This window comes from Hypomesus transpacificus, chromosome 5 (genome assembly GCF_021917145.1).
Source record: "Hypomesus transpacificus isolate Combined female chromosome 5, fHypTra1, whole genome shotgun sequence".
NCBI classification, from domain to species: Eukaryota; Metazoa; Chordata; class Actinopteri; order Osmeriformes; family Osmeridae; genus Hypomesus; species Hypomesus transpacificus.
Window position 1 is genome coordinate 4229218 of NC_061064.1, and position 23607 is coordinate 4252824.

At 46.4% G+C, this 23607-nt stretch overlaps 4 protein-coding genes across 5 annotated transcripts; 1 reads left to right on the forward strand and 3 right to left on the reverse strand.

Moving 5' to 3' along the window:
* Window positions 1-849: 849 nt before the first annotated feature.
* si:ch211-117m20.4 (CUB and sushi domain-containing protein 3) lies at window positions 850-3010 on the reverse strand. Its single transcript, XM_047020317.1, has 5 exons — window positions 2819-3010; window positions 2504-2683; window positions 2193-2360; window positions 1782-1982; window positions 850-1631 (listed from the first exon to the last, which is right to left on the reverse strand). The coding sequence occupies exons 1-5, from the start codon at window positions 2910-2912 to the stop codon at window positions 1618-1620; spliced, it is 657 nt and encodes a 218-aa protein (XP_046876273.1). The 5' UTR covers window positions 2913-3010; the 3' UTR covers window positions 850-1617.
* Window positions 3011-3583: 573 nt separating this feature from the next.
* Window positions 3584-7125, reverse strand: LOC124467841 (histone H4 transcription factor). Its single transcript, XM_047020315.1, has 9 exons — window positions 6579-7125; window positions 6173-6399; window positions 5847-5958; window positions 5566-5718; window positions 5363-5440; window positions 5130-5250; window positions 4805-4943; window positions 4570-4694; window positions 3584-4477 (listed from the first exon to the last, which is right to left on the reverse strand). Exons 1-9 carry the CDS (start codon window positions 6739-6741, stop codon window positions 4090-4092), a joined length of 1506 nt encoding a protein of 501 aa, XP_046876271.1. The 5' UTR covers window positions 6742-7125; the 3' UTR covers window positions 3584-4089.
* A 233-nt stretch (window positions 7126-7358) lies between these two features.
* On the reverse strand, window positions 7359-10555 carry dpagt1 (dolichyl-phosphate (UDP-N-acetylglucosamine) N-acetylglucosaminephosphotransferase 1 (GlcNAc-1-P transferase)). Its single transcript, XM_047020316.1, has 9 exons — window positions 10069-10555; window positions 9846-9966; window positions 9523-9736; window positions 9260-9406; window positions 8959-9043; window positions 8656-8844; window positions 8440-8527; window positions 8206-8361; window positions 7359-8105 (listed from the first exon to the last, which is right to left on the reverse strand). Exons 1-9 carry the CDS (start codon window positions 10356-10358, stop codon window positions 8040-8042), a joined length of 1356 nt encoding a protein of 451 aa, XP_046876272.1. The 5' UTR covers window positions 10359-10555; the 3' UTR covers window positions 7359-8039.
* A 467-nt stretch (window positions 10556-11022) lies between these two features.
* Window positions 11023-23583, forward strand: c2cd2l (c2cd2 like). 2 transcript variants are annotated; one of them, XM_047020313.1, is made up of 15 exons: window positions 11023-11322; window positions 11734-12154; window positions 18172-18267; window positions 18377-18496; window positions 18774-18884; window positions 18974-19087; window positions 19239-19341; window positions 19442-19568; window positions 19761-19825; window positions 19994-20115; window positions 20287-20458; window positions 20618-20725; window positions 20832-20965; window positions 21213-21435; window positions 21682-23583. In XM_047020313.1, the coding sequence occupies exons 2-15, from the start codon at window positions 11798-11800 to the stop codon at window positions 21930-21932; spliced, it is 2103 nt and encodes a 700-aa protein (XP_046876269.1). In that variant the 5' UTR covers window positions 11023-11322; window positions 11734-11797; the 3' UTR covers window positions 21933-23583. The 2 variants fall into 2 exon arrangements, with proteins under 2 accessions (XP_046876269.1, XP_046876270.1); XM_047020314.1 differs by having other exon boundaries at window positions 20832-20908.
* The last annotated feature ends 24 nt before the right edge of the window (window positions 23584-23607 follow it).

A 23607-nucleotide genomic window follows, 5' to 3' on the forward strand; every position in this document is an offset into this window, starting at 1 on the left:
CCAGAGTGAGAAGGAGGTCTGAACTGAAAGAGTGGACAGGATGGCTGTGCGAGGAACAACTCTACTGTCCGTGGCTTTTTTCTTGTTACTAGCCACTTTCACACAAGGAGGTGAGTCAACACTGCATGAATGTTTAGGCCTGGAGGCCTTATTGGCCATACTTTATACAAACTGTCAATTAAAGTGGAATATATCGCCTGAAATTTTCCAACCGCCTCATTTTCTGGTTGTTGCTGCGTAGGTCCATCCTCACTCCCCATCAGACTGTCTGTGGAGAACGCTCAGTCCAATGAGGCGACTTCGTCCTACTCTGTTTCTATGGTGGAGGGGGGTGTCTTGCTGGGAGCTCTGAAGAGGCTACAGAACACAGGCCAAGACTTCAAGTAGAAAACCAATACTGTTTATTTGTGATGAGCAGTACTATTGGTGAAAGCATCCAGAGAGAGCTGACTCACAAGCATGCCTGTCTTGACAGGTTCACAATGACGGATGACCCAGACTTCGGCCTTCTCCTGGAGAGTGTGAATGGAGTGGCTGGCAATAAGGCTAAACAGACCTACTGGGAACTTTTGTCTGAATCCTCAGGCAAGGAGACCAGGCTGGAGGCTGGTGAGGATGCCCTTCCTGTGCATGTTTGTATTCTGCTTGATTGTCATGAAATTATTCACATCCCTGTTTCCCCCCCCCCCCAGGAATTGGCTGCTACAAGCCCAAAGCAAATGAGCACATTATCCTGAGACTCAACACTTGGTCTGAATACTAAAGACGGAGTCTGCAGTTACTGATTTAACATGTTTATTATGGAACTTCCGAACATGCAAATAAACCAGTTTTTATTGTGGAAGAACATTTGACTTTGAACTCACTTGTTATACCTCTGTACATGTATCTCACATGACAGTCACACATTTCAACGATTCATGGAAAAATAACGATTCACTGTACAAACACAAAGAATTCCAAAATGTTTTTCGTTTTTCGTTTTTTTTACACAACACTCTCTAATACACTCAAATACAATCTAGATCGGAAATACAAACACTTAAATACTGTTTAGATGACCCTGGTATCTGACCTGCAGCAGCCAGACCACCTCTCTCCGATGCAGTATCGGAGTATCTCTCCGATGCTTTATCTATCCGGGCTGGTAACCAGATTAAGGTCTCAGCTTTCCATCACGCTCATTCCGGGACAGATTGAAAGAGACTTAATCCCCACGGACACTGCCTGCAGAGTAATGATACACTCTGTCTCTCTGTCTATACATGAACACATCCACACAAGAGACTAGAGGATACATACACAAGGGCTGCTATACACACATATTTGTCTCCACTGTGTGCCTTGTCTTTAGTCCTTAACAACAACAAAAAAAGGCCTTTGAGGCTCGGTTGAACATGGTTGGCCTTTCACACAGGGGAGAGAAGGAAATAAGACGGTGGTTTTAGCCCCGGAGTTGACCACAGTAGAAGGTAGAAGTCAGGTCCACAGATGTGTGTCTCAAGGTCATCCTTCCAGCCACCCTTCCCTGGACCAAGTCACACACGGGATGAATCAGGAGGGATGCAATGAGGATTCCTAGATGTACATGTGCCAGAGATTTATCCTCTCCAGCCTTTAGCCTGCAGACGCTGTAAGACAAAACCACAACAGAGCTAGACAAGAGAGTCTGTTATATAGTATTTAACGTTAAATACTATATATATAGTTACACAATACATTTATATAAATGAATCCTGACAACTAATGAGTTAGTTGTTAGCCACTGATTGATTGCTCACCACATGCAATGGAGCAGTCACACTGACAGGAGTCACAGCCGGTGAACCAGCCGTTCCAGGCAGACTCCTTCTTCCTGCAGTTGTCGATGCGGCTGCAGCCATGTTTGGGAGGACCTACGTAGGACTTGGACGGACAGCTGGAGGAGCAAAACCCATCTAGGTCCCTCTCGTTGACATCTATACTGCCCCGCCGACACACCCCTGAGCCCCAGAGAAATGAGGAGGGACAGGAGAGAGAGACAGAGACACAGAGAGAGAGGGAGAGAGAGAGACAGAGAGAGAGAGACAGAGAGAGACAGACAGAGAGAGACAGAGAGAAAGAGAGAGAAAAGGGAAGAAACAGAAGAAGCTGCTGAACAGTCTGTTCTCTGGTGGACTGCGTGTGAAACTGTGTGAGACCCGTCTACTCACTGAGACAGAAGGGCTTGGGGGTCCAGCGGCCGTTTGACTGGCAGGCTCGGGCCGGGTCGCCCACCAGAAGGAAGCCGGCGCGACAGGTGTACCTCACCACAGAGCCCACCCACCAGTCGTTCCCAAACACCGCGCCATTGAAGTCCACATCTGGCCTCCCACAGTTGACTGTCACACAGGGCAGGACCAACACAACAGAGCAAGGGGGAAACAGCAACAGCACATTGCATGACTTGGAAAAAGGACAGTAACGTACACAAAGGAAGGCAGAGAACGAGATCAATAGCGCTGTTAGTCACAGTCAGGCGGACCTCTGCAGAGAGATTTGTAGCCGAACCAACAGCAGTCCGAGTCTCCACAGCGGTCTCTCTTCAGCTCCTGGTGTCTCCCATGACACCCCCCGAGACACAGGGGGGCCGTGCCCGACCAGTAGGTGTCATTCACAGGCTCCGGCAGTGGAGTCTCCCCGATCCCACCTGAACCACCGGGGCCTGATCAGAGTCAACATCTCCGGTAATCACGTCCATCAACCTTCCCACGCATCATTAACAGTGAAGAACCATAGGCACATGCCACATCAGTTAGTCACTCCTAGTAATAAGCGATATTGTTCTCGTTTTTCTTACCGCTCCCTTCCTCTTCTTGTATCAGCTCAGGCAGCTGTGTGGACACCCCGAGAGAGGACCCAAGCAGCAGAAGCAGCAATGCACACAGCCTCATGGTGGCCAGGCCTCGGTCCCTTAGTGCAGCCGTCGTCTTTCAAACGAGACACCTCATTAGCCTCCCTCCTAAACCACAACGTGCCTCCCTGGAAAGCATGCACGGGAGTCCTCAGCTGTGTCGCGTTCAAGCTGCCCTACTGCAGAGTGGGGCTGCAGTGCTGCAGTAGGAATGGTGATTACACTAAGCTCTGGAGCCTGGCTAATCCCTTAAACACAGATTAAACCAACCATCCACTACCAAGAGATATCATCCCGAGTTGGCATGGAGCTTTGGCAATGGTAAACAGGGAGGAGGATAAATCTATATTGATGGGTGATGATGATACTTTCATTGTGTAGTGTAAATAGTGCTTGACCTTTGGAAGCCCTTACACCCTGGCATGTCAATCATTTGTCTAGAATATCTAGAAATCTATTTCTGTCCAGCAGCTTCTGAATGTCTGCCAGTCTATCAATGGAGACGGATGGATGGCAGGTCCAGTAAGTGGATTACATTTTACGCCAAAATGACTCATTCAATCCAACTCTCTCTTTAACACCCATGCGTGCCTACACACAAACGCAAGCTTGCATTCTCACAGACAGCTAATCAATGGTTATGATCAAACAGCTGCACCATGTTCCAGTGAATCCCCGTCGTCTGGAAATGCGTCACTGGATACGAGACCAAAGGTGAAGACGGTTAAAAAAACAAAAACAATTTATTGAGCAAAATAATAATATTTATAATAATAACAATAAAAAGAATCTCACGAATCTCTGCTAATCGTGACACGATTCAGTCAGTCAGTTATTACATAATTGGAAAACAATATCCTTTCTAAATAACACGCTCAGCCTCAACAGAAAGTCCAGCTCCTGGGAGAGCAGCATATCTCTCTGAGTCTGTTCACTCAGAGCAGCACACTTCAAACTCTCTACGGACCGTTCGGAAGTGAAAGACCGCTCCTGGGTGTGATAACAATTTCATCTGCCGCCTTCTGTTTTCAGTCCGACGTCCTGTGAGACCTCCCAGGCTCTGTAGGGCAGGATAGGAGCAGCGAGGCTGGGGGATCCTACCAACACAGCCTCTTCTCCCCATCCGGATGCAGTGGCTCTGCTCATACTCAAGGGAGAAACTGTCCTGGGAAGGCCCAGGTGTGTGTGTGTGTGTGTGTGTGTGTGTGTGTTAGCGGTCACACCACCTGCATGCCCAGCTGCTGAGCGGTATCCTGCAGCTGCTGCATCACGGAGCCCTCCCCAGAGTCAGGTGAGCTACTCGTCAGCACATAGAACATACTCTCTCCCTGCTGACTCATCCCGGCAACAGTCTGTCCCCCCTCCTCCTCCTCCTCCTCCAACAGCACTCCTCGCAGCTCCACCTCCATCTCCCTGGGCGTGCCTGCCCCGGCCTCGTCGTCGTCCTCCTCCTCCCCGGGCTCCAGCCCCTCGGCCTGGGCAGAGTCCTCGCCCTCCTCCCCCTCCCGGCTCTCCTGCCTCTCCCTCATCAGCTGCTCCGTCAGCTCCACGCTCTCGTAGCGGATGAGCTGCAGGCGCATGAAGCCGTCCTCGTGCTCCTTGTACCTGAGGCGACGGGGAGAGAGGGACACGCCATAGAGCTATAAGGGAGTCCCAAGTCACACGGTGGGGGGCAGTGTGGGACTGAGAGATATTACCTGAATCGGGGGTGTCCTGAGGGCCATTTGAACTGGTGCTTCTTGCGGAGGTGGGCGGTGAGGTTGTTGCCTCTGGTGAAGCACTGCTCACACACATGGCACTTGTAGCGTGCCATTAAATCTCCCTGGGGAGATAAGTGGATGTATAGATAGTAAAGACCTTTTATGGAGTACATCACAGAGTTTGCCTGTCCCCTGTGTATGTGGACTAGGAGCGAATCTTGTCTTCTCTCACCTCGTGCACTTTTTTGTAGTGGGCCTTGATGGAGTGGAGGGAGCGGGTGGTGTAGTCACAGCTGGTGAAGTCACAGCGGTAGGCGGGCTCGGCACTGTGGGTGTCCAGGTGTTTGCGCAGGTCAATCAGGTTCTTACAGCTGAAGGACAGAGAGAGAGAGACACAGAGAGAGAGAGAGACAGAGAGAGACACAGAGAGAGAGAGACACAGAGAGAGAGAGAGACAGAGACACAGAGAGAGAGAGAGAGAGAGAGAGAGGCTTGTGAACACCGCTTCCACAAGCTCAGAAGCGTGACTCAGCTCAGACGCGACCACTGTGCTGCACCTGTACTCGCAGTATTCACAGCTGTAGGGCTTCTCGTTGCTGTGGCGGAACTTGATGTGGTTACGGAGAGACGAGGGGGATGGGCAGGTCATTTCACACAACGGACACTTGTAGTGGTTCACTGAGGGGAAGAAGTGAAGAGCAACAACAACAAAACAATCATTGAGTTCCACTGGAGGGGAACCCTGGGTAGGGTAACACGCTGCAGGCTGGGGCTGGAGAAGGTTACTGACCATGGTTCCTCATGTGTTCTCTCAGTAGTCTCTCCGTGGCAAAGCGTTTGGAGCAGTGGGAACACTGGAACCTCTGCCCTGCACGATCCCACACGAGGAAAGGAAGCACAGGACGTGAAACAAGGCAACAGGAACCTCCGCACAGAGTCAAAAGGAAGCTACGGCGCGTCACCCTCGACGCCAACCGAGTCTCAGCATCTTACCCTCGTAAGCGGTCTGGCGTCGGATGTGGTCGAAGAACTTGGTGTTGTTGGCGAACATGCCTCCACAGGCAGGGCAGGCCACCACCTTCTCCTGGGTGTGGCTTCGCAGGTGCTCCCGCAGCTTGAAACGCCCTTTGAACGTGGCCCCGCAGTCTGGAGGCCAGAGCATACAGACAGGGCCTTACTGAGGGGCACCTGGCTGTTCCTCCACTCCTTATATGCAAGTCAAGTGCCCCTTCCGCTCATTTACCAAACGCTAGGAACATCTATTTTGCCCTCACCTTTCCAGCCACAGCGCACCAAACAGTCCTTATCTCCCGGGGGTACGTCGATGCACAGGCTATGCATCTCCACGTGGCGATAGAACCATTCTGGATTCACTTGGGACGGTTGCTGTTGACACCAGGGAAAAAGATCATTTCCAGGTCTAGTTAGCTGACCACGTCCAGTAACAACATGTGTGGAATGGGCCCCCCTTGGGCCTGGTAAATACAGATGTTACATTCCTGGACTCTGACCACCAAAATGCAGAGTACTTTCACCGTGCACTGTTTTGTTTGACACCTTGGAGAAAGGCGTCTGCTAAACGGTTAGCATGTACATGTACCTCACATTGCTCCCATTGACAAATGAAGTTGTCCGTTATGTCAGGGACGATGTTGCGGTTCTGGTAGCCTATGGCGCAGGCGCCGTGGCTGGGCTGGGCCTTGAGCACCCTCATCCCCCACTGCTTCAGTTTAGTGTGGTAACAGTGGAAGTAAACATGGCGGAACAACTCGTCTTCACTCTCCACAGAGCAGAAGCCGCAATCTCGCCATAAACAATTGTGTCCGTCTGCAAATAATACCGAGATTTTAGGGAGTACCCATATATTATAGCACTGCTTTACTTTTTTATGGTTTATTGATCATTTAGCACACAGGGGTTCAAATGTTTCGGTTTTGTGTATGTCTCTCCCTAAACAGTCCCCTTTGCCTTCTTGTACAGGCCCCGACTGACAACTCAACTCTTACCTAGTGGGTAACTGTCACCGTCCGGTATGCTTAACGCCTTGAGGTGACACTCAACATGCTTGCAGAAGTCCTCCATCCGATCCAACGACTCTTCACAGGAGCCCCACTCACACCCCAGTTCCAGCGGTGCGTCATCTTTCCTCGACCGTTTACTTGAAGGCATCTCACACTGAGTTGATGAGCAAACTAACCACCATCAATCACTGCAAAGCACGGCAGTCTCGAGAATGGTAACTAGCTTCTTTGTAAACATAAACAAAAAATGTTGGCTGCTGTCACTTGACATTAGCTAGCTACTCTACCTACAGCAACAGCTAGCTAACTGACCTGTGTGACCAGCTATTAGACAACTCGTGACTAAACCTTTCATTTACAAGGTAATACCGGTGCTTAGATTAACCGAACCGGTTACATATACAATGGTTTTTTTTCTTTTCTTACAAACGTTCAAACAAACCAGTGTTTTAGCTCGTTTGCTACTGAGCTCCAGTCCTGTGAAATAACACATCGAATGTCAGTAACCAATAGGCATTCCCAAAATGTAGCCGCTGTTACGTTTTAGCCAATCGCGTATTGAGATTTGATGGACGCGCGCTGTACGGCAGAAATATTTGTCCCCGTTAATGAGAACACCAACATCGTTCCGGACAGATACGTCTTTTTATTCGGCTAAATATCTAGCGTATTTGACATATACAATTAATCAACGTTTGTCTAATGTTTTTTTTGTAAGTAAAAAAACTAACAAAAAAGATTTAAACGTTTGCACTGAGCAGTTTTATTTTGTCCATTCCATACCAACAACAGACACAATAACGTTTTAGAATTCTTGCCTTTCTTCACCAAGCAGAATGTCAGTGTCAAATCACATGAGAGCTTCACATAAGAAAGCTTCCCAAAACGTTTGTATTGAGAACATATTATTTATACATTTCATATGAGCATGTCCATACATATAAATCTCAAGAATTAACCAATGTCAAAACACCAATGTAAGAAACTTCCACCTATCCCTTCAACTTACCCTACTTTGGCTTTCTTAGTATCTAACTCCCACACCAGATAGTATTCACTACTATTCCCAATCTCTCCCTATGAAACATGTGCCAAAAAGTATTTGTATTCAATATAGACTTCGAACGGGATGGGCTTGGACCTCTCATTCCTTTACATTGGTTTGATTGCTTTTCAGTGCTTCATCCACAACTGCAAAATGTTTCATTCAAGATACAGATTCTTGATTTGATCTACTGCAGTGACCCGGCAGTATCCTCTGTCCATCATCCTGTTTACTTGACTGGGAAGAAGAGGGGAAAAGAACCCCTCTAAAGTCTTGTTGTAAATGGGCCAGTCTCAAAAGTTGTAAAGGAGAGGTAAAGCAATAATCGAAGACTCAGTCAGGTAGCATAAGAGAGGAGTGTTCCAGTACTGACATCACTGTAGTCTCTCAGCCTTGTCTCTCTAGACATCATAGAAGAGTCGCACCAGATGGTAGCGGATTCCAAAAGCCACAACACTCCCAAACACCTGTGCAAGACAATAATAAATAGAACATGTTCGGTTATAAAATGTGCCAATGTTAAGAAAGACATTTTCAAAGTGACTTCCAATTTGAATGAGCTTGTACCTGTATGAGTAGCATGATGGTTGTGAGGTTTCTCTCATGAGTAGGTCCTATAAACTTAAGCACTAGATTAATTAAAGTCATGTTGTTACACTCCACAAATTCGTCATCTTCTTCCTGCCCCCTCTGTACCTCCAGCAACTGTAGCATCTCTGCCACCTGGTGGACACACCATGCATTACTAACACATCACGTTATCACACATATTAACGTCAAGTCACAAATGTCATGGTTTACCTTTAGTATTAGGTCTCCTAATTTGGAAAGGTCCTTCCTTTTGAATTTGGAGTAGCTCATTCCTAATTTTCCCGTGTCTGGGTTTAGTCTTTATCCGTCAGACAGGTGGAGGATAAAAGTACAACCAGGTTTAAGAATACAAAGTATATTCTGGAAGGTTGAACACACCTAAAGAAGAGAGAAGAGGAAGGGAGTACTTTCGAACACCCACGTTACCTGGGGAGACGGTGTCTGGGGCAGGGGACGATGTGGAAAAGCTGTGGCAGTGAGTAGACAAAGTTGACCACCTGAGGGATGAAGAAGAGCAGCATGGTTTTGCTGAAATGGCCCAGGATGCCCACCACAGCAAACGTCATCCCAGCGAAGTAGCAGAACGTGTCACCCACAAACACAGACGAGGGGTACCTGCGATAGGATGTGATCAAGGTTGAACTGTAGTTTCAGAGGAAAGACTTCACGGGTTGGGTTTGGCAAAGCTACAAACCATATGCTTTGTAGGTCAGAAACTTTTTAACTCACCAATTATGGTAGAAAAGTGCCAAAGTGGTGAAGAAGAATGGTAGCATGAAGTACAAGGAGAATACATGGTCGTCCTGGTAGTCTCCTGTGTTAGGGGAACAGTGACAAGAGCAGGTCAAGACGCACTGTAATACCACAACTTTATACAGCACTTTGATCAGCATTGGATGCTTTTAAATGTGCTTGATAAATAAATAGACTTGACCCTCACATATACAGTAGTCAACCTTGGTTGTGTACACAGTAGACAGATAAAGAAACCGAAATATGTAGAAGGTTCATAATGACAACAGCCCCTCACCGCCCAGCTCCAGCAGGTTGAAAATGATGATGGAGCCGGAGATGAAGAGGGCCTGTCCTGACTCGATACCGTTGATACCCGCCAGGATGTTGATAGCGTTCGTACAGAACACTGCCAGCATTCCCATGTAGACGTAGTAAAGAATCCCTACACAGACAAAAAAGTAGCATTCAAAACACGTTGCTTGAACATGGTGGAACACTGTATACTGGCCCATGTGATACAGTACAACACATGGATAGCCCCCGTATCATAGCACTCACCCAGATCCAAGTGCATCCCCAGCAGGACTCTGAAGGGCTTGGGCACCACGATGACCGTGTTGCCAAAGTTGGTGAAGTAGACCATGAGCAGAGGCAGGGAGGCCATGGTGGGGAGCAGGAGCTTATGCCTCCAGCGCAGGTTCAGTACGTCATCAGCAAAGCCCAGGAAAATCATACAACAGATGGCCAGCAGGGCACCAATCAGCTGGACAAACTGATGAAGACAGAAGGAGTAAATATCAACAAAATGATTGGAGGTACTGTTTTTTGAGAAGCTCAAATGCTTTGGGATAGTCACAGATGGGGTGGCCTCCTGTGTTCACCTCATCGTGTGGGAAGCCCATACACTGCTCTCCCACAAAGCAGCTGAGGAAAGGCACCGGGATGAAACAGAACAGGATGATGAGGAACACCGTCCCACTGATGACGCCTTGAGACTCGGGACTGCAAAAGGGATGAGGGGAGAAAGAGAGAGAAATGTATTAGAAGAACATTCACTCCTTGTGTGTTCCTAGTACAATTAAGCGGGCCAACGGCAATACTCACATTTCCTTTTTAGAAGTTTTGTTCAGGTCCATACCATACAACCTTGCTGCGATGAAATGATCTTTGAAGGCTGGAATGAGTTTGATTGTGGCCATGCACCCAAGTGCAGACATACAACAGTTGATGACAATTGGGAGGACTGGAATCGGTGACATTGTGAACAAGGTAATATTACACTTTAAGTTCGACGGCAATCTGATATATAGGGTAGGGTAGACGACTAATGCCTGAAGAATACAGCAAGCTAACATAAACCTTGCAACAATTGTATAGCCTAGGCCAACGAACATTCGTAGACTACACTAGTAGGGCGGCATAGAACAAAGCATACCGAGCCGTATAAACATGCCGCTACATATGTCACCAATTGTGTCGTAAGTAATATGCGTCTATAACTCATGGCTAACGATAATCCATATACTGTAACTACCAAGTTAAGTGCATACTCGCTGCGTATATAGGCGACTTGTCCTTGTTTCTACACGAACATTGTTGTTCGTTGAACAAATTCCACGTCTGCTTCCGCAAATGCAATAAGGGCTATGTTCAAAAAAGTCAAGCGTTGCACACTGTACCCAACCTGAAACCGCGTAAGAACCATACAGTATGCTAGGAACTAACGTTTATCAATAGTCTCTGAAAATAACCGGTGACATTTTCGGCTCTGCCATTTCAATCTGTGACAACAACGGAGAGAATTCTCCCAAATGATGCACATTGTTGCCAGGTTCCCTTAACAGGCTCCTTAACTACGTTAAATCTACACGATAAGGATGCCTTTTCAACGAAGACACCTTATTATTTTATGCTATTTTTACAGTTTGTATTTGCATCCCTCGTTGAGATAGAGAAGCCCAAAAGAGAAACGCTAGAGTGTGTGGCACTTTAAGTGTATTGGTTGTGCACGCGTTGTGCCACGGTTTGACAGCTCCACTATAGCTTCTGCGCATTACCAATGCCGACTTTGCACTGCATCGGAGGTGGGAGGATGGGGTATAATACAATCACAATTCAGTGTTTTTCTTATTCAGTTGTCTACTTTAGTGATGGTTGAAGTACAATTATTATAGTAATAATTTACGGACATTTCTTAAGGATTGAACAACTGCAACCACCGAAGATGACACGTAAAGTCTTGTTGTAATACACTGGGATTAATGTTGTTACAATGCCTTGATCATGATCAGCGAGATGTTGCCAGCTACCGACATGTTTATATTGATACCAGATAATACCATCCAAGAGAATAAAACGGTAGGTATATATTAATTTAGTTAATGTTAAGTTGTTGGCATTTAGCTACGCACGGCATCGCTAAATTCGCTGTATGTTTTTATGCATGGTTTATTTCTGCATTATCATCCTAATGTGTTAAATGCCGACGTCGCTCCGACATGCACATGCAGCATTTTGAAAGTGACCTATAGTCTACCGCACAATTTCATAGTGTAGGCCTACTGTAAACACTGTCCATACGAAACTCGGTGTAGGTGATAGATATAGCCTACTCATATTCACCACAAGTATTTTCTTAGTCGACATGTATTTATCTCACGTACACAAGGCATAATTTAGCGATTTCTTAATTTCTCTTCGTTTTGAAACATTGTGTAACATGTACAGTCTCCGTCATGATTCATCATTTGGACCCACTGTTCTCCGCAGGCATAGGACAGTTCAAGACCTGATCTTTATCCTGTGATGATATGAGAGGCCAGAAGAGTTGGTGATGATGTTAAAGGACATGAGCTGGCTGTGTCTGGTGGGGTTGTTCCTGACCTCCCTACTGATTGTGTTGGCCTGGCTGGTCCAGTACTCTTTAGCACTACTGCGCTTCAGGAGCCCCAGATCAGTCACCCAGAGCAGGGGGGACACATTCTGGCAACTTCCCTTCTCCCTCTCCCACCAGACCCAGGCTGGGGGAGTGTGGGGGTCCCTGTTAAAGCTCAGATTTGGACGAGATGAACCAGCATCTGAGGCAGGGGTGAAGGGCCTGCTTGCCTCTCTGTTCTCCTTCAAGTCCTTTCGGGAACACTGGCAGAAAGCTTGGGTCAGAGCACTCAACGAGCAAGCTTGCAGGCACGGGGTAAGTTTGTTACGTTGTTGTTGGCTACACTGTTGTTGCTATGCTCTCCAGGCCAGTCTAACACAATGGTTTTGACGATTCATTCGGAACAATATGACTGTGAGAAAGATTTCGCCACCACCAACTTTGAGAGACAGTGTGTGTGGGTACGCGCATGTGGATGTGTGTGCAGTAAGTGTGTGTAGGCAGTGATATGTAAATTGTTTCTCGCTGGCAGAGCTACTCATTGGAGGTGTGGGAGTCGGAGTGTAACAGCACCGAGAGGCAGGTTCTTGCATAACCACAATGATTTCTAATGCATATCAGTGGGGAAAATATCCTGCTCAGTCTCACCCAACCACAGTAAAAACATCCACTTGTTATTGGCAGTGTAGATATCCCAGCCTACCTCCTACTGCATCAGTGCTTGCAGGGCTTCGTTCTCTCTTTCATTGTCTCTGTGGCATGTCGACTGTTTATAGCAGACAGACGTCAGTTCTGCAGACAAGAGGTCTCTAAAGGTCCATCTCCCTTTTTCAAACTGATGCCTTTAATCTCTGTGTATCAAAGTGGGCTACTCAGACCACACTGTGCATGGGGACACACATCTTTTACCACCTGCTCCCCCCCCCCTCTCCTTCCCTCTCCTTCCTGGTGAGTTAAAAAGGGTCTGACTGTTACTCCCCAGGGAGAAAGGTAGACAACACCACCAAAGTAGCACCTCTCTCTGGCTGTGGCCCACAAGGGTCATTGATTTACATTTCCAGATCCAAAGAGCTGACCACTCCCTTGTGTCTTATAGTGCGATAAAGAGAATCCTGAATTCTGGTTTCATTTTGATAAAAGACTGAGTACTTAATAACTAACCCACTACTGAGGTCTGTATGCCCAAGATCTAAGGTATGCATTTAAATGGCTGATTATTATTGTTTTAAGACTATTCCTATGTAGACTTTTCTCTGAGTCAATGATTAAACCGAGCCCCTGAGGTAAGATTCAAAGAACGTCGTGACATGGTCAAGCTAGACGTTTAACATTTTTGCAGTGTGTGTGTTACTTGATGTCTGTCAAGTTTGGCTACTCTCTTCAGCATAGCTCAGCAAGGCTTCAGTACTGGATGAAGAGGGGATACATTGTGTTTGGTTGTGCAAACAATGTGTAAAAGCATGCTAAATTATGCTTGCTCACATGATTTATAATAATTTTCAAATATTGTTTTAGAATTAGAAGTAGCAGTTCTGCAGCCCAGCTACAGTCCATGGTGTAGTAGGGTTCCTGGCTTACTTATGTCATTTATTTTGCTTAAATTCCTCAGCTGGCAAGGACCGAGAGACAGAATCAAACTGTTTACCCATGTGCTGTTTCATTTGTGAGCTGTGGATGAGAGCCAAGTCTAGTAGATCCACATCATGTTCTTCATCACAACAAAGTATCAACAAGTCATCACAACTGCTTTTCTCAACCTTAATCCACGTGATTGGATGAAATAAGTCTTTACTGCTGAGAACCCCACCACAAACAGCTCACCGTGTTCATTTTTTAAAATGATTTTGTGGTTGAGGATACGTGATTATGCGTGTAACTCTAAAACCACATTTACGTTTAAGCCGTTCACACAGACTGATTTCTTCCAACAATATGTTGGGCCTTCAAGTTCCTCATTCCGCGTTTTCTGCAGTGTTGTTTCAATATGATGAGCTCACATGAGCCTGTGTCAAGAGTTCTCTGCTCTCTCACTTGTACTCAAATTCACCTGACCCGAAAAACCTGCCCAAAGGTTTTTTTTTGCTGTGTTGAACGTCAACTTTAAGGTAGCCAAAGGCCAGTCTCATCGTGTCGGGCTGTCAACTTCTCCCACCAGCTCCTGCCACCTGCCAGGCATGTTGCCGGTACCACTTGGAAAATGGACACCTCGGCAACAGCCTAGACCATGGTGTCCGCTACTCACATTCGGCGCTGACCTCAAATTCATCACGATTATGTTTCTGCATGGGGTAAAATATGATCTCAGGTGGAGGAAAGAATAGTATCGGAAGAAAAGACACGCATGGCATGGGGTGGTGAAATGTGAACCCGTTATATTATTTTAAAGTGCACCTCTGTACATCTTCTACTGATGTCATCTTGAGATTGTATTGCGCACATGACATGGCACATAGTAGCACTGAAAGATGAGCTACATACATCGTATCTCCACATGTGACTGGGGAGATACCAGAGTCACGGTGTGGTAAGAGTATCTCCCGTGTCTGACACAGTGTCGAGCCTTATGAGACGCTGCCTGTGGGAAGCTAGGAGGAGTGACAACAGCACACAAAGGAGGATGACAGGTTACAAACAGGAGTGTTTGCCATTTTCCAGGACGTGTGTGTGTGTAAGTGCTTGTGTGTGTGAGTGTGTGTGTCCACTGGCATGGATCTGGTAGGAGCAGAGGCGGAGCCTTCCTCCCTACAGACTGAGCACCAAGGGCCATTGTGTCGGCTAACCTGACAGTTGGGAGTTTGATACTATCTGACAGGGTGCGAGGGACACTTTCCTCCCCCCCTCTCGTTCATCCTCTACACCCCCCCCCCCCCCACACACACACACCTCTGAAGATGCTTGAACAGGAAATTGAAATGCCCGTTAAGCGGACACGCAAACGCAACTCCACAGTGCCATTTTAATCAGATTACCGGTGTGCTGTTAGAGTCAGGGGGGCTGGTCAGAAGTGATTGTGTCTGATCGTGTGGACGGGACAGTGGTCTGTCCCTTGTCATGAGAAGAAGGTGCTGTGTAAGCTGTTTGGAGGATGGGATGAACAAACCGAACTGAGAGCCTCGCACGGGAAGGACATGAACTGGATTCCAGTTCCATCATGCATTTCACTAGAGACCATCGTGAATTGACGACAGTCCTCTGGGGTGGAGGCGGTGGGAGCTGGATGCTGATTGGGAGATGTATGCACATGTGTTCCGCCATACAGTGTCGTCCGGTCCACCTCTGGTTCGATGATGATTTACGGAGATCACTAAGAAGATTTCCCTCTCTCACTCTCCCTGTAATCCAGGGATTTGGCGTTAGCCCTCAGAACAGCTGGTTGTGTGTGACGATGTCACCAGAAGGACATTCTCTTGGAGCAAACACACATATGTGCACACACACACACACACATATGTGCACACACACACACACATACGTGTACACACACACACATACACACACACGCATACATGGACCTTGCACATGGCTGGATAATGCAGACTTGATTACAACACAGATACAAGGCGTATTAGGGACACTCCCTACTCACCAGTACATAAACATACAGACCACAGGCTGCCGCGTCCACACTACGGCCCTCTCACCGTCCACATGTTCAGTTAACTACTCACATGGCATCCATCTGCTGACTCATCCACACCATTCTGCAGAGTAGGACCCACAGCCCCCGGGGCCCTCACAATCATGATAGTAGCTCCACTTCATATGAAAGAGCGCAGCACGCAGTAAAACAGCACTGTTTGACACTGCAGTAGCACACAGACCCTGTTCCCGAGGAAGCCCGTTAGCGGCGCGTGTTTTGGATCCTTCCTGCCTCACCTTGGGACAGGATTTTGGAAGGCCCCGGATCAAAGAGAAGCCGTGGAGTTGTCTGCGACTGATGTGAAGCGCATGGCTCATTTATCCCGATGCCAGAGGGAACGTCTTAGGCTCTCTGCCGAAGTGGCTTTTTTCTGAGGATCCTAGAAATTTCCACTGACAAAAGTCGGTATTTAATATAAAGGAGCACACACATCAAGGGGAAATTGATGATTGTGTTCACAAAGCGAGACTTCATTTCTGAACTGTGACACAGAACGAACCTGGTTTGATTATGTAATGATGTAAAATGCTGATTGTTTGGCACAATGTAGGGTTGCAGGATGTTCAGGGCTGGAGCATCGTGTTTGTCTGCAGGAGACAAGGATCCCTGCGGGTAGGCTGGCGGGCACATCTGTAATTAGTCTGGTAATGAGCTCAGGGCAAAGGTCATCCTCTCTGTCACTGAGGCCTGATTGGACAGTACCTGCCCAGTGTTTGGGATTTGATTGACTGAGAGGCTGTACCTTGTTTTTTTTCCTTTCGTAGAATCTCCAAATGTTTTGGGGATGGAAATATTGTTATGGATGCACTGTTGCAAATACCAAAATGGAAGTACATTGTAATTGCTGAATAATACAGAAAATGAATCATGGGCAATAGCTGACTGCAGGAAAGGATGATGGTCTTTTATTTTCACTATTTATGCTTTACATCTGTCAGAGAGATTTGGTTTACTCATCCTAAAGGGATTATTTATTGCTGGGGAAAGATGTTGTTTGGGGGAGGCACTAAACTAGGACGTGAATGTAGTTTAATAAAGAATGATATAGTATTTTGGTCCACAAGCTGCCAGTTCTTATCCAAGCAGGGCCAGAGGATCTGGAGTGACAAACTCAAAATGACATCACAGATGTCCTCAGGAGCCTCTCTCTAGTGAGACCCCCTGGAGATACTTCTACCCACACAGCAGTGGATCACAAGGACAAATCAGTGCCTGAAACAGTCACCGAGTCATCTCTCTAGAGAGAGAAAGAGAGACAGACAGAGAGACAGAAAGAGAGAGAGACACACATACATACAGGCATCTCTCTTTTCTGTCTCTGTGGAAACTCCACGAGGCACCAGGTGCACTGCCAGCTAGTCAGGCTACACATCAAATTCATTTCAGATGATGCAAAGAGAATGTTTTCATCCTGCAAGTGTCTTTGACATGTACTAAGATTGATACACAGTATATCCTGTATTTTGATTATGATGGAATATATTTTTCTATTTTGTCACCTTGACGCAGTCCAGCATTGACAAAAAAATATATGTTTAAGATTGAATTATTCTATATAATTATACAGGAATTGGAATGTTAGAAGATTATCTTGCTAGTTTTCCTTTTAAAGCAGTAATGATATAATACCAGTCTGTATTTAGCCTGTATTAGCTACACCGTCTGATCGGACACTTTAAATGGCCCAACACAGTGGAACTACGGATGAATAAGCACGTTGGAAGACCAACACCAGCTGAAATACACAGTAGGTTGGATGGGTTAGTCATGTGACCTCAGTGTGTCAGCACAGTCTGGGCAGCATTTATTTTGGCCTCTTGCCCTTAAGGTTTTCACAGTCTGCCCAAGCTATCACACATATACACACACAGCTATACAGACATATACGCACACACAGCTCTGCACCATCCCCCTCCCACCTTTGGCCCCTGCAGGTCTGCGTGATGGAGATTAGACTAAGACATTGAGGAGAATATGCACTGACAATAGGAGATTTGTTCCACTCCTATTGTCTCCTGAGTCTGACAAAGCTATCTCTTGAAACAGCCTACTGATCTTCAGACAGTCAGATACAACCAGGGGTTCAAGTCATTCAAGTCATAGCTGGTTCTTGCCTGTGGCACTCATTTCAGAAGTCTGGCGAAAATCTGATAAAAACAAGACTACAGCATGACATGTATCAGTTGGTTTGATACTAGATAACTGAGACATGCCATGAGGATGACTTGGGCTGTCAGTCTCTAGTGGTACATCATCCTTTTACTGTACAGCGATGATGTTGTTCTATCCAGTCAGGTCATGTAAAGAAACCTTCCTCCTGTCTTTTCTGCTGCATTTGTAGCACAACATATGTTCCATCTTCTTGCCAATTGTTCCCAGCTCTTGCCAGCACAGTGCACCCAACCATAGCTCTCTGGGACTGAAGCTTTGTCCTGCAACAATATGGAGCATCCATTCTGTGGAGTGTAAAATCCCTCCTTAGTTCTGAGCTGGTTTGGTGATGTTTGACTGCAGAATAGGCTCAGAATTCTTTGCGTTTTACAGTCAAAAGTGTCATGATTAAGTTTAAGCAGCTTGATTAACCTGGCAAACTGTGATATAATCTTTATTGTTGCCATGGAAGATATTTAATGTGATTTCCTGAGTTTTTCGTAAGTGCTCCTCAACATGTTAATATTGTTTTGTTTGTCAGAGCTCCATCCAGATCACCTTTGACAACAGTCTCCAGCTTCCTGCTTCAGCCATTATAGATAGCGTGACTTGCACAGACCAATCAGCTCGCAGTATGGTAAGGTTACTTTGGAGCAGTTCTCATTCAAACTTGCTAGAGTTGATTTTAACAGTCTCCCACAGTCGAACTCTTATACCTCAATCCTCTTCTCGTCTTTCCTCGCCAGGTTTTACATTGTAATTGTGCCGTTGACATGGTAACATTTCCAGTGACAGTCACTCAGCAGTCACCTGCAGCCGTTTCCATGGACACCTACCAGATCACCATAGAGCCAATGCTGGCCCAGGTATAACCCCATCACCAGCATCTTTGCATGTAGAACTTTGCATGTCTCTGTCTCACCACAACCAGCTGAGTGTCTACCTCACCTTGCATTGTTATGCAAAGCTGCGATTTGACTGTGACACTGATTTCAATGTTGCATCATTAAACTTCTTGTATCAGTGCTGTGACCATCGTATAAAGTTTACATACACTGGAGTCTGAATGTGTCTAGTAGCTCCTGTGTGTCTGGGGTCCAGTCCCTTGTGTGTACCAGGTGTCTGTTTCCCCCTTTCCATCAGCTGGTGGTGTGTCTGGAGGAGGTGGAGGAGGAGGGTCTCCTGGTGACCTGGACCTTCTCCAGGCAGCCCACCTTCTTCCTCACCGTATCTCCACGCAGGCTCCAGAGGGAGGTGAGAGGATATCCATCACACACACTCACACCTTCTTTCCCTGCCATGCTGATACCTGTGGAGGCTATAACACGACGTTCCTCACCCAGAACAAGGATGCGGAGGCAGACCTGGAGATGATCGGAGAGCTGGTGGAGGACACTCTCTTCAGCACCCAGCCAGCCATGATACTCAACCTGAAAGCCTGTGTCTCCAGTCCTGCGGTGAGCCACACTCTCTCATTTCATGAGCAAACACCAGTCTGTGTGGCAGCTATGGAGAGAAAAACAAAAAATCCCAAATGAATGTTCAATGAGAGCCCCCCCTCTCCCCCCAAGGGCTTGTCCTGTTGATCTATTTCTATCTGCTCTCTAGTTCCCCAGAGAGCGTCTCCAAGGGGGTCTGACCCCCCCGTCTCAGAGCGTCCCCATACAGCGTCTGCTGCTACGCCAGCTCAGGGCCACGTGCCTGCGAGGAGGTCAGCCCTGTCGCTTCCCTCAGACACCCTCACTTCCTGTTAGAGTGCCGCTGGGTCTCCACAGGGGAGGGCTGAAGTGTGTGTGTGTTTGTGTCTGCAGGTCAGTCGTCTGGGGAGATGTGCTGTGCCGTGAGTCTGAACCAGCCCTCCACTGAGAAGAGGACCCGCTTCCTTCCCAGGGCCGTCAGCCTTGCAGCCTCCCTGGACTGGGGCGAGGATGTCACACTGTGAGATAACAAACACACACACACACACTCACAAACACACACACACACACTCACAAACAATAATGGCTGAACTGGAACAAACAATAAGGGCTGCACTGAAAAATGTAACCCAAATAGTTACCGCAAATACCATAACACAATGTTTTTATTATGTTTACACGAAATCTCTCCTGATTTCTGTGCCTCTGGCAGGGAACTAGGGCCAGAAACCAAAGAGCTAAAACTACGACTGCTGGAAAGGAACAGCAAAGGGGAAAGTAAGGCAGCTTTGAATGGAATGATCATTGAAATAATACACTTCATCTGGGTGATAAGTGATTGATAGGTCAATTGTGTTATGGAGGTACTGTGGGGCATGATAGATGGAAGCTTGTAGACAGATTACACACCTGTCACATATTCTCACACGTCTGTCTCTCTGGCAGAATTCTTGCCTGGACACGCCTCCTTAGTCTTGGACCTGCCACGGAGAAGTCCTATTGGACAGCATGTGCTGTCAGTCAGCCATGGTCATGGCTTGGCACCAGTTGCAACAGTCACCTTTGAGGTGAGCAACACATTATATGTACAGCTCGATGACCACAGAACACTACAAAACACTACATAGAGAATGTTATCTTTATTTTTTGGATGACATGATGAAAACATAGATACTGAAATGATCGCAGAGTTTGGTGTAGGTATTTTAACATGAAGTATATATGATCGGTCTTCCCAGCTGCAGCTCCTAGAAGGAAGGGATTCCCGTGGCAGCCACAGCGCTACACCCCTCCGCTCCTCTCATACCCCGACAAAGAAAGTGGACGTGGACCGCACCATCATGCCGGATGGCACCATCGTCACCACAGTGACCACCATCCAGTCGCGACCCAAACTGGACCGTAAGATGGGTAGGTGCATAGAAATACACGCATATCCTTAGATAGGATAATAGTACACTATATAGGGTAACAAGGTCTACAATACATAAGGGACAGATTGCTTGCTGATGCTGAAGACCACGGTGATGTGGACAGTGATGTGATGACTGTCCCTCCCTACTGCTCCAGGTGACTCTCCCTCGCGGTCTCCATCCAAAGTGGAGGTGACAGAGAAAGGACCAACAATCCTCTCTGATGGTCTCCATGGCGTGGCCGGAACCAGCCCCACCCCCAGCCGTGAGTTCTCATTAAACTCTGGCCACCTCTGTATCTGTGCTGCAGCTTCCTCAATGTAATGTTGCATGTGTGTTTGTGTGTGTGTTTGTGTGTGTGTGTGTTCCAGTCGAGAGTCCTCTCTCCAATGGTCTAGACCCAGTAGCTGATACAGCCATCCGGCAGCTGACGGAGTCAGCCAGCAAGGTAGCTAGGAAGACGCCCACTAAAAGAAGCACACTCATCATCTCTGGGGTGTCAAAGGTCAGAGCCCAGGGGTGGATAGTCCCACACTGCTGTCAGCCATCACAGCAGTCAACACCTGCATGTCAGCTGCTGACATAGTTAAACCTTAAAAGCCTTTTTTGTGTGACAGGGCATCACTGGTAATGTCCTTTACAGCAATATGTGGTATTGCTTCAAATCCTCATGCGTCGCTATGTGATTCTACAGCTCTCTGTAGCTCCCCAGTGTGGTTTATGTCTGTCTCCTGTGTGTGTGGATACGCCAGGTTCCCATCTCGGAGGATGATTCGGCTCTGTCAGTGGGCTACGCTGCGGCCATGGATGCTGCCTTGCAGAGCGGAGCCTCCAACCACTATGGGGCGGGGCATCACCAGGACCAGGATGAGACCACGCCCTCAGACGTGTCGGAGCGGCCCTCGGTAGACGACGTGGAGTCGGAGACGGGCTCCACAGGTGCACTAGAAACACGCAGCCTCAAGGACCACAAAGGTGCCAGAACCTCAGGGCTACTGTAACCCACTTCTGCTATGTGATGAAGTTACTCCTTTGTCTTTGTCAAGGACTCACGCTGACTTTCCTGCTTTCGCCAATTTCATAAAATATGTACTGAGAGAATTTGAACGCGGCTCTATTTAAAATGATGTTTGCCATATCTGTCGCATGCATGAGACAGATGTACAGTAGTTTATTTCTGTTTATTAATGGTGTCTCAAATGACCCACATCTTTCTTTCAGTGGGCTTTCTCCGGAGCGGGACCAACCTGTTCTTCCGCAGAAGACACAGACAGAAGGACGCCAGCTTCAGTCAATCCCACGAAGACATCTCCAACCTCGGAAGCAACTCCGCCTCCGCGGCCACCATTAGCCGTAAGAAATCCGGCAGCTTCTCTCGACGCCTCATCAAGCGCTTTTCCTTCCGTTCATCCTCCAAGTCGAAGGACAAAGCCAGTGCCACTAATGGAGGGGCAAGCACAGCGGATAACTGAGGGCACTGAAGGATTTGGAGGTTAAGCTGCTGTATCAGAATGGATGATTGTCTGGGCTCATGTTGTCTCTGTTCATCCAGAGTTGGAGACCTTAACTTTAACAGTTGATGGAGGCAGGACACCCCAGGTGGGTGGTCACTGGTTTTCTCGTCAAAGCTTACCTCAGAGTGGAATAACACTGCACCTTCAAGGAGGAGAATGGAGAGAATTAGTCTGGAATCACACAGAAACATATTTAATTTAAGAAGTCCCTGCTGCTCATTGGATTGAAGGGGACTAGTCAAAACATAAATAAACTTGAAGATGTGGGAATGCTGTTGGCCCCATTGAGCAGAAGGGGGCAGTAGAGGAAGATGGCCTGTGAAATGGATTTATCTTTAAGAATTGTAAAATATATATAAATGAAAAGATCTTCTTGGTTGCACTTTTTAGGACTTTATCTGATTGTTTACAGCAATTGAAAGCTTGTCCTTGTGTATTTTAAAATTATTCATTTTTTTTATTCTTCTTTGCTCTTTGATCCGACTCTTTGAGTCCTTGTGTACCCCAAATATTGAGTCATGGTAGTTTCAGTGTGTAGTACAGACTTGAATAGGTGTGATTTATTTCTTGCTTAGATAATAATAAACATAAAAGCGTAGTGGATGAATAAATATTAACCATCAGTCTTAAGTTGATAATATTGACTTAGTGTCTTATTTAATTTGTTATGATGTTCATAATTATAATCTCTATAGAAAGCAGAATGCTTTCCTCTGCCTGTGTTTGTATTGATTTTCTCAGATCATGTTGTGACATTTTAAGGGAGACTTTTTGGGAAACACAACCTTTGTTTAATTTAAACCTTGCTCAACCAGCCTTTCAATAGGGTTAAGGTTGGGGTTTGAAGTTCAATTTTGATCAGAACAGCAATATGTATTGAGGATATGCAATCCCTTGATAAAAAAGAACACTTTTAATAATTTGATCGTAATTGTTTCAGGTAGTTGAATCAGGTAAATGCTTTAAGTGATCAACACACTTTTCAGATGGAACTCTAGATGCAAACGGTTAGCCCTTGTTTTGGCTTTGCAATGCAAGACAAGGGGTCTTCCCTCCAGGACACATGTCCAGCCCCTCATGATGAACATATTTGACATATATAGATGTACATAAATAGTTTTCTTTCTTTATTGGTATGTGTTTTGTAAAAAATAAAAAATAAAGATATACAAAAAAGAAATATCAATCAATGTACATCTTGTCAATAAGATAATGCAGTACTTGTGTATTTCAAAACTGCACAATGTAACAAATTATTTTGACTTACTCTCAGAGTTTGTATTGTATCCCTACAGCATATTTGATGTTACAGATAGGGAATGTCATACCATTGGAAAAAATGGAACTTGACAACCCCCGCCCACGTTTTAAGTAGAACTTCCAGAATTGCATACTCTTTGCATATAACACAAACTATCTTTGTTGGTGCTAAAAATATAAAATAATGTATTGATAATTTACTAAATTTAAAAACGTTGGCTTCAGCATACACATGCTCCTCGTGCATTTGCTGGCAGTCCTAACGTGGTCTGTTCTATAATGAGGGGCATTTAAAAAAAGATGAAAATCTTGAAATAACTTTTCATGTTTGGAGGCAATGCTTAAATTATCATGTTTAATTTATTTTAAATAA